Source organism: Oryzias melastigma, linkage group LG24 (genome assembly GCF_002922805.2).
Source record: "Oryzias melastigma strain HK-1 linkage group LG24, ASM292280v2, whole genome shotgun sequence".
Taxonomy (NCBI): domain Eukaryota; kingdom Metazoa; phylum Chordata; class Actinopteri; order Beloniformes; family Adrianichthyidae; genus Oryzias; species Oryzias melastigma.
The window spans coordinates 876,508-886,212 of NC_050535.1; the positions used below are offsets into that span (position 1 = coordinate 876,508).

The window sequence follows — 9,705 nt, forward strand, 5'->3', positions numbered from 1 at the left end:
CTGTTGAATGTTTTCAGGTGTGATGCTGGAAGGGTGCTCTCTGATTGGACAAGAGCTAAAAATGCATCCTTTAAATCCTGTAGTCGTTCACTCCATCAGAGGGTGGATTTGGTGGAGCCTGACTTTAGTGTGTGAACTGTCTTACTGTGTAGTTTTGTGTTTGTTGGTAGTGGTGGGCAAATGAAGCTTCACCAAACACTGAAGCTTTCCTAAAAAATGTGTCACAAAAAATTCAAACTTTATTTCTAAAAGTGTTTCTCAAACTTCTCAGAGGTAAAGCGGTGCATCATCAGCACAGATGTGAAAGTCAACACATTGTCTTCTGATGACATCCCAGTGGCCTCATGGTAGAGTGTCCGCCCTGAGACTGAGGTCATGAGTTCAAATCCAGACAGTCGTACTAAAGACTCTAACAACAGAACCCAGAGTCTCCTGTTTAACACTCAGCATTAAGAGGTTGGATTGGTGGTTAAACCGAAATGGTTCCTGAGCGCAGCTGTGTCTGCAGCTCACCACTCCCCCAGGGGAGGAGTCAAATGAGCAGAACAAATTTCACATATCTAGTTGCGTAACGGCTAATGAAACTTTAACAAGAAACGTGTGTATATATTTTTTTATTTTGTTCAAATTTATTGGTTTAGTTTGTAATTTGTACAGTTAACACTATAAACAAACAATAAAAAAAGGAATAGGCAGAAGCTTATGAAGTTATTCAATGCCTTTCCTTGAGAACTAGACAATGTCTGCTGATCAGCGTGACAAAGAAATAGATGTAATCAAAAAAGAAAAAAAAAGAAACGGTGAAGGACCTAAAATTGATCCTTGGGGAACCCCACAATTTATTTCACGGGTTTTCCAAGATCATGTCTCCATAGTTACGTAAAAGTGTTGATTTGTGGAAAAATAGGAATATTTCTTTTTACTTTATTTTGTTTTCTTTTATTTTGAAAGTACTCCCTCTCCAAACTCATCCTTTCGTAACCCTGTTCCAGCTGAGGCACCAAACCGCTCAAATGAGTCATTTGTATAAAAGTATAAATGGATTAAACAGAAATACAAACACATATTTTAAACTAGACAGAAGTTAATTTCTTTTCTCTGACTTGAGAAGTCTGTCAGTCTGGATCGAGTCCTGAACCTTGAGTTTGGTCTCCATTCAGACTGTCATAAACTGGACATTTCTGCTCCAAACCAAACAAAAACCACACGACTATAGATCTCTTCAGCCATTGGTCAAGAATGAAGAGGGCGGGGCAAAGCAACAAGAGACAGACTAATGGAAGTTTCGGTCCAGTTGTTCCACTCAGAGTGTGGAGTCTACTCAGACTGAGGAAACTCAGAGAACTTAGACTGAGACTACCTGGAAAGATGGTTCCGGTAGCGGTTCCTTTGTGCTTCAGCAGTAATAAAGTCATTAAGGAAGCAGTTGGTTCTTCAATCCTGGATGTTTGGTTTTTCCTAACTAGCCAGGAGTCTGCAGAAAACATTTCTAGAATGTCCCTCATTGAATGTTGTATTTGTTTCTGACAATATTTATTTTTAAATCTTTTTTTTCCCTTAAAAGATCAAAAGAACCAATAAAAGTTGATTCTTTTCTTCTTTTTTCTGTTGTAGACTCTTTTCTGAGAAAAATCAACAGGTGAACATTTGGTTTTTTGTTCATGTTCTGACATCAAACGAGCTCCAGTCTCTGGTTGAGGGTTCAGGTTTTCCATCACGATGGTTCCATACATCCACACGACTTTGATCTCAAAGCGCTGATGGGAGTGGGCTGGCGTGGTTGTTCGCCTCGCCGTCTGACATGAACCGTCACTGTTAGTGACCACGATAGAGGAAGCGGCTGTTAATAATGGATGATGGACGCTTCAGAAAATGAATGAGGTCTGACATGAATAATTAAAGGTTGTTGTTAACAAAGGCAGCCGGGACGGGCTGCTGTGGCTTTAATTCATCACCCAAACATTGTGTTTTTAATTAAATGTAAACACCTCGGGTCATGTGGCCTGTGTACAAACACCGCTTCATTCAGCTGATACAATAAATTCACTGGGAGTGTCGGATAAACACCTGCAGGTCTGGAAGTTTCAGTTCCAGCAGGGACCAGAGAGTTGACATGTTGAGTTCAAATCTCAGATCACCTCCTGGTGACAGAACTTCTGTCTGGTGACTCATGAAGCTCATGGCTCTGATTTCTACTGAAGCTGAGAGGAGCGCCGGTTTACGTCATGAAACCCTCTCGCTCCTGCATAACCAACTACCCTCATCAAGACATCAACACGTCACACCTGAAAGGCTCTCCAGGTAATCCCGTTCACCTGTCTAAGACAGTGCACAACCTCTCCTACAAGTTACCTCTTCAGTGGACGGCATCCTTCTCATTTATGGACGTGCCAACCGAGTAAAAACTGATCATGAAATCTACTATTTCTATAAGAATGATCATATTTGGTACCCTAAAGACCAGTTTATTCATAGGAAGTTATTTTTGTGAACTCTTTTCAATAAGATTTCTAGATCTCTGAGGCTCCGCCTTTCGCTCCTTCTGGGTACCGCCCATTTCATGACATCACACTAGCGCCGGCCTTGGCACCATATCTGCATTTCAAAAACCAAAAAGGTCCAAACTGGACGGATGTGTATGTTGTGCATTTAAAATGAAAGCTGTTAGCTCCATGGAAAAAGAAGTGTCTGTGTATTAGCCTGGGGGCGGAGCTTCCTCCTGGAAGGGGCTGTTCCCCACCTTGTGACATCACAACAGGAGAGCTCGATCATTTTCGTGGATTGGGAGGGGCTGGTGCTCAGAAAGCAGGATCAAAATACTGTTTTAGGGGTGTAAATTAACATTTTAATAAAATTAGAAGCTCAAATTTTTTTTTAATTTTTTTTTAATTATATAGACCATTTAATCATTGTGGTTTGAGCCCAGATGGAATTTTAAGTCCTCTAATATATCAGAATAGAGCTGTGAAAGCAAAATCCTGGAGAAAGATTTGTGAGCCATTTTGATCGCGTTCTCTGCTTTGTCGTTAGCAAAAAACTAACAGTAAATAAACTTTTTTAAACTGTCAGAAACGCTTTCACGACTGAAACATCAGCCCAGGACACGACTCAAACTCAACCATTTCAGGTCTCCATGAACGGCAGCAGACTCCCTCGCAGTCTTCTGCATCAGAGGCAGCGAGGGAGCGATGACGTCATCGGTAAGAGAAAACGGCGCCCTCCACTCCAAACATTTGAGCCCAGGATGACCCCGGCGCGGCGGGCAGAGATTGGGCAGCAGCTGCCTCCTCTGCAGCTTTCACAGCCGCTGCTCTGCAGAGAATATTTCCATTTCTACCAGCTGACCTGTAAAGAGGTTCCTCTGTGGTTCAGAATCAGGAAACACCTGCAGCAGAACGTCTTTCACTGCTGGAGGACGAATAGCTGAGAAGAGAACGACTAAAACAAGTTTTGGGAGGAATTTAAGTCCGATTTTCATTAAACTAGAGAAGTTATTCGCATCAAACGTCCTACTTTAGGTATTATTCTGTTAAAACAGTTTTATGTAAATTTGTTCCAGCCTTGATAGAGATATTTATTATTTTAATTATCATGTCTTGATATATATTTATGTGGAACATTCAGCTGTTTGAACACAGTTTGTCACATAAGTTGACATTTTGTAAGATTTTTTTTAAGTGAAATTCATCTTTAGTCGTAAATTGTTTGAGTTTATTGTTTAAATTTGAGTTTTTCTACAGTTTGTTGTGACATTTACACTTTTAAGAGTTCTAAATGTTGTTTTCCTTCCTTTTCTACTGTTTTGCTTTAATTCTTCAGTGTCAGTAAGATTCAGTTTTCTGGATTTTATTCAGATTTTAGATTTGCTGTCAGCTTTATTTATCTTTCTTGTGAGGAGAGATCTATTGTTTGCAGCTGTTTTTAACGCTCGCTCTTTATTTCACTGGATATGGACAAAATTCCGACAGGATTTTGCAGATAAACTGTGCAGAAGTGACAGGAGGACAGATTCCTCCAGTTTTTGAGATGGTTGCAAAATAGTTTTCCTTCTGGCAGTGAATCGATTCAAATGTTTGGATACATTTTCTGACGGTGGCCCTGAAGGACAAATCAGTCCCAACGCAAAAGATTTTAACGACAATTAAAAAACAAAACGTTACATTTTAGAAATCAAAGCAAAATTCTAGAAACCAAAATCTAATTAAAAGAAAAAGTAAACACTTAATTTCCAGAAATGAGAGTTTATTGTTAAAAATATGAAACAGTTTGGGACATCTTTCTTCATCATCCAGTCGTGACGTCTCATAGTTAATGCCTTTTCACATTTTCTGGAAATTATTTTGTTTTTCTGTAGGATAATTAGAAAAAAAAAACTTTAGTTTTAATTTTCCAAAATGTCGACCGAGATGTTTTCATTTTTGTGTTAAGTGATGTTTTCATATGAATTGTACTTCAGGGCCACCGTAGACTTAAGATGTCGATGTAAATGTTGAAGTAAACCGTAAAAACTTGGTTGTTTTTGTTAACAAAAAAAAGTAAAAAAATTAAAAAACAGCTTCAATCTCTTTGGTATTTTTATAACACTATTCTTCAAGTAGATCTTTATTTAACCCTAATTATCTCGTGGATGATAAAAACAAACTGGACTAAATGTTTACAAACTGCTTTGACTTTTGTGCTAAAAAAAGAGCAAAATTTGTTGTTTTCTTTACCAATAACAGTTTTTGTTTCATCGTCAGACTTTGTCGTCAGTCAGCATCACTGGTTTTCTGTTATTACTGTTTAGATCTACGTCTTCAGTGATCCAGCAGCAAATGAAAGTGTTATTTTTCTGCCATCTTTCCTATAAAGCGGATTTAAAGCTTCCATATTTCAAGTGTGTGTTGCTGCTGAAAACAGCGGTCCATAAAGGTGCTCATTACCTGTCAGCTCTCGGTGTCGGCGTCTGATTGACTGTTTGGGAGTCTGTGTCCGGATCTATATTAACCCCGATCTATCCAGGTCAGCGTCATCACAGAGTGTCCTTTCAGGGCCGCGTGGGCGAGCGTGGCCGCGGCGCGCACGCCTCTGTGAGCGGCAGAAATGACTTTTGTTGTGTGTTTGTGTCCTAATGGAAGAGGAAGACGATGAAGATGACGGCTGAAGACTGAACGCCGGCGAGAGGCTGAGTCATCAAAACACACAATGGATGCGAAGTCGCTGTCTGTGAAAATGGATTAAAGTCTGAATCCAGGTGATCAGGTTATGATCTCTGTCACTCATCCACTGGGATTATCTAGAAATGCTAAACCAAAGATCCACTAATCGATCATTCTAGTGGCCTTATGGTGGAGTGTCTGACCGACAACTGGAAGGCTGTGTGTTCAAATCCATGGTATCAAAAAGCCTCGACACTCCTGTGAAAATCGTTTTTAACTTGTTCTTGCAGCATTTTAATCATAAACTATGAAATCATTTCAAACTTTAAACTGCATTTTTGAGTTTTTCTTTTTTCAAATCAGGAGCACATGAAAACTGGATGCTTGAAAAAGCTCAGATGTATGACGCGGTAACTGCCATGGGCGGGGCTAAAGTCTTCTTTTTCCACTTCAATTCTGAATCCTCTATTTGTAGACAAATGGATCCACAAACGTTTTCATTTCCTCGTCTGAACGGCCATCTGGCTCCAAACTGTAGCACCGATGACGCTCAGTTTTTGCTATGCTAACGTTAGCTTGGGTCTTTGAGGTGCCTGTCGCTACGGGAGAGAATGTAAACAAGGGGCTGATGGGAAAATTAGCAGCGCTAACTTCCGCAGTCACAATGCTCAAACCTGATGAGCATTTCTGATGATAAATAAATACTAATAATGAAGCTAAAAATGGCTGAATTTGAATTAAAAGACCTCTGATTCTATAATAGAAAACAGATAAATGGGACTTTAAGTGCAAATGAAGAGAACACATTTCAGTGTGAGAACTAATATAACATTTAAAATAAGAAACCATGAAGTACAAAACGCACAAAAAGACGTGAATCCCAATATTTGAACCAGAACAGCATCATTAGTTCTTAAATTAGTGAATTCCTGCTGCAGGTTTAACACTGGAGAACCATAAAACACGGCCTTCAAAGTAACTCTGCAACCGTTTACGCACTTAACGTAATTCTAACAGATTCGGACTTTTCTCCAAGTCAGAATCGACTGATTGACGTCGATTGCATAAAAGAATTTGCAAACCAGCACCAGAAACGCTGCTACAAATAAAATAAATCAGCAAAAAAGAAATGATGCAAATAAAAAGTCAGCATTTTCAAAAGATATATATACATTTTAATGTGATAAATTATTATTTTTAAATCTAAATGATTACAATTATGATCAAACTATTAAAAGAACAAACATATGCTTAGAAAACATATATCTTTCAGTTCAAATGAAAGCTCTTTATATTTAGTTGAGTCTAATCAGAATCAGATCTCGTGTTTTATAAAGATTAAATCTGCAGAAAAACACGAAGAATCCGACAGTAAGACTCTCCTGCCTCTCCGTCTTGAACCGCCGTCACGGCCAGATGTTTCCTGCCAACGCCATTATTAATTCAGCTCCTCCCTCTGTCTGACCTGCTCGCCGTCTGTGAAGATCAATCTGCTGTAAACTGATTACTCACTCCAGCTGATACAGTCCTCCCCCAAACCTCCCTGCAGATAAACTATATACCCCCCCCCCCACGCCAGACATCCGGGTGCAGAAAGCTTCGAGTCCAAATCGAGCCACGTCAGACGTGTCGACACATCAGATGAACGTTTGAATTTTGGTTAAGAAAATGTCATTAAATGTCTGTTAGTCTGAGGAAAATACATGTTTGGAATCAGTGAATAAATGTCATAAAGTTATTCTTTATAAGTTTAAATTTCATTTACATGGAAGAAGGAAGAATCTTTTACATTCCTCTATTATTTTAGAATTATTATTCATTATTTCATAACCTCTCAAGTCATCTTTTGTTTCTTTTTAGTTCATTGTTTTTCTTGTAAATCATAGTTCTGGGAGCTGCCAAAAACAATTCCAACGTTTATGTTTGAACTTTTGTGCAGCTGAAGCAGACTCAGCACAGAGTGGGATGTTTTCCCACCAGGACGGACCTTTGGGTCGAGTTTAACGGACTGAGGATTTTGTTTTTCAGCCTTAATGCTTGAAGGTACCAGAGCGCACAGAGCCAGGATACACAGCTCATCTATTGGAGGCAGTGCAATAATTCTAAGGAAAAATATCAGACAATAGAGCCAAACTAGCTCATCCTGGGTGTAATGGCCTTAAATAAGTTATATAAAGTAGCATTAGTTTTGAGTAAACCACACTTAACATTTTGTTTTGGGTAAATTGTCAGAGTGAGACATCTGTCATTTCAGTTAAGTTTCAAATTTCTGTCAGAGTGAGAGCTCTCACCATGCAGTCTTAAATTTAATGAGCACATTTTGACGGGAGATGTTTCCATGTTCTGCTGAGTCTAAAAAAATAAAATTAGGAGATATTTTTCCTTTTTTTAAAAGTCTCGATGAGGCCTGAGCCGGCAGCCTCCGAACCGCGGCGGCTCTCTGCCTGCTGGACTATGAAAGGCGCCAATCTGTCCAGAGAGTTTCTCGCCTTCACCCCAACGTAGCTGGATGATCTCTGAGAACCTGCAGCTCCAGCAGGTTAATGAAACAGATGGAAGTTCAGGACAAAAACGCTTTGAATTAATGTTCTACCTGCTGAAAACGTCACCTGGCCAAGGCTGAGTTCCTGATTGGCTGATGCGACCCGTCAATCTTCAGGTATTTACATTTTGGTCGAATTGGCGCCTCGCCACTCAAATCGAGCTGCTGGCAGACCTTCCCGCCGCGCCCGTTGCTCATATCACGCCGTAGGGCTTCAGATCTCCTCAGAACGCGTCTGGATCACTGACTAGCATTAAAGTTGGACGCGTCACCGCGTGAATCACCACGATTCACCTGTAGACCAACCGGAGTTCACTGTCTTAGTCTTCACCATGACTTCAGAGCCCTCTTCTCTACACAACACACCAACTGGACTTTAAAGAAAACAAACCGGGTCAGATGACGCGGGTCGAATCCAACCCTCACATGTGCAGCTTCATCCTGCAGGAATCTGAGCCGGTCAGGAAACCTTAAAGCTGAGAGACGACAAACAACTGGAGGAGCAAATAAAAACACTGTATGTGACGTTAGAAGTTCGTTTGTCAGAGTTCTGACACAATCACTTCACAACAATCACACCAAAACTAAATCAATGAAAAACGTTGGTTCTGCTCGTGGAAATCAGTGATTTTAATAAGATCTTTTCTAAACATGTTGAACAGGAAGCTAACGGTTCCTCGGTTTCTGAGGACCACAGTTCCAGCTGGACCTCCTGACGGCGTCGGCCGCTCACCTGTCTCCTGGTGTGCTCGCTGACTTCCCCCGGCATGTCGTGCGCGCTCTTGATGAGCGTGCGCGCGATGTGGTAGTAGTACACGGAGATGATGGCCAGCGGGATCAAAAAATAAACCAGGAAGATCATCACGGAGTGGATCTTGGGATGCATCTGGTTGGACAGCGGGTAGGGAACGCAGTTGACGAAGGTCACGTTCATGTTGTCCCTGTGACCCTGAGAGGACGGAGAGAGGACAGACCGGATCAGAACAAATGGATCAGAACCTTCAGAGGACATGCAGATGAAAGCAGGACGGGGACTTCTGGGAAGTTCATGCTGCTACTTCTAAAGAAGCTCTAGAATCTCCAGGTCCATCTGACTGTCTGCTGCTCATCCAAACTCCAACTGGAACATTCAGGATACTCACATAGTCTGTAAGTGGAGACTAAGGAGTTCCTGGACTGAAGTTTTTATTTGTAGAATCAGAAACGTCTACAGAGATCTGCTTCTGTCGTATGAACTAAACATGCAGACGGATCCATATGTGCAGCAAAACAGATGCATTATGGGTACAGACGTGGTCGTTAGCAGGTGAAGGGGCTTTGGACTCGTGAAGGAGTCGAGGGGCTGCAGGTTATGAAAGAAACTCAAAGTTCAAACAAAAAAAAGAACCTTTGCAAATAAAAGGAGTGATCCAAATGAAAAAAAATACTGTTGCTAATAAAAACAAATGATGCTGCGAATCAAAGAAACATTTCAAACAATGAAATCCTGCTGCAAAAAACATGAGACGCTACTGCAAATAAAATGACAAGAAACGTTACACATAAAAGAAATAAAAATCTACAATGAAGTGGATTATTGGAGATGGTTTTTGGAATCGTTTGCACATAGTTTTCCAATTTCAGTTTTTTTTCCTTCTCCATCGAAGCACAAACACAAATTTATGATCCACTTTTTTATTTGCAGGATTTTTGTACTTTTTTTGCAGCAGTGTTTATTTTACTTTTGCAAGCATTCCTGTTTATTTGCAGCATTTCTTTTTTGTTGGTTACTTGTTTGCTGCAGTGGTGAGTCTGTCACTGGTGGAGGTTAACTCGGAGGTCTTTTGACACAAACTCTTATATATTTAGAAGGTCATAAAAGATCAGACTCAGCCTTAGAATCACTATTGAAACAATGGGGAATAAATCCTCCAGTTGGGATTTAGTTAGTTAGTTTACATGTTTACAAATGAATTGAATTAATGGACACATGATCAGAGTTTGGAAATTATTTCAGGCTTTCTAAGTTGGTTTGATTCTAGTTAT

General features: G+C 40.3%; 1 protein-coding gene across 1 annotated transcript in view; it reads right to left on the bottom strand.

Moving 5' to 3' along the window:
• The window catches only part of nmbr (neuromedin B receptor), a 55,533-nt gene that overhangs the window by 14,153 nt on the left and 31,675 nt on the right, over window positions 1-9,705 (bottom strand). Inside the window, exon 3 of the mRNA XM_024291164.2 lies at window positions 8,414-8,629. Within this exon, the coding sequence (XP_024146932.1) occupies window positions 8,414-8,629 (216 nt within the window). The remainder of the gene's footprint in view (window positions 1-8,413; window positions 8,630-9,705) is intronic.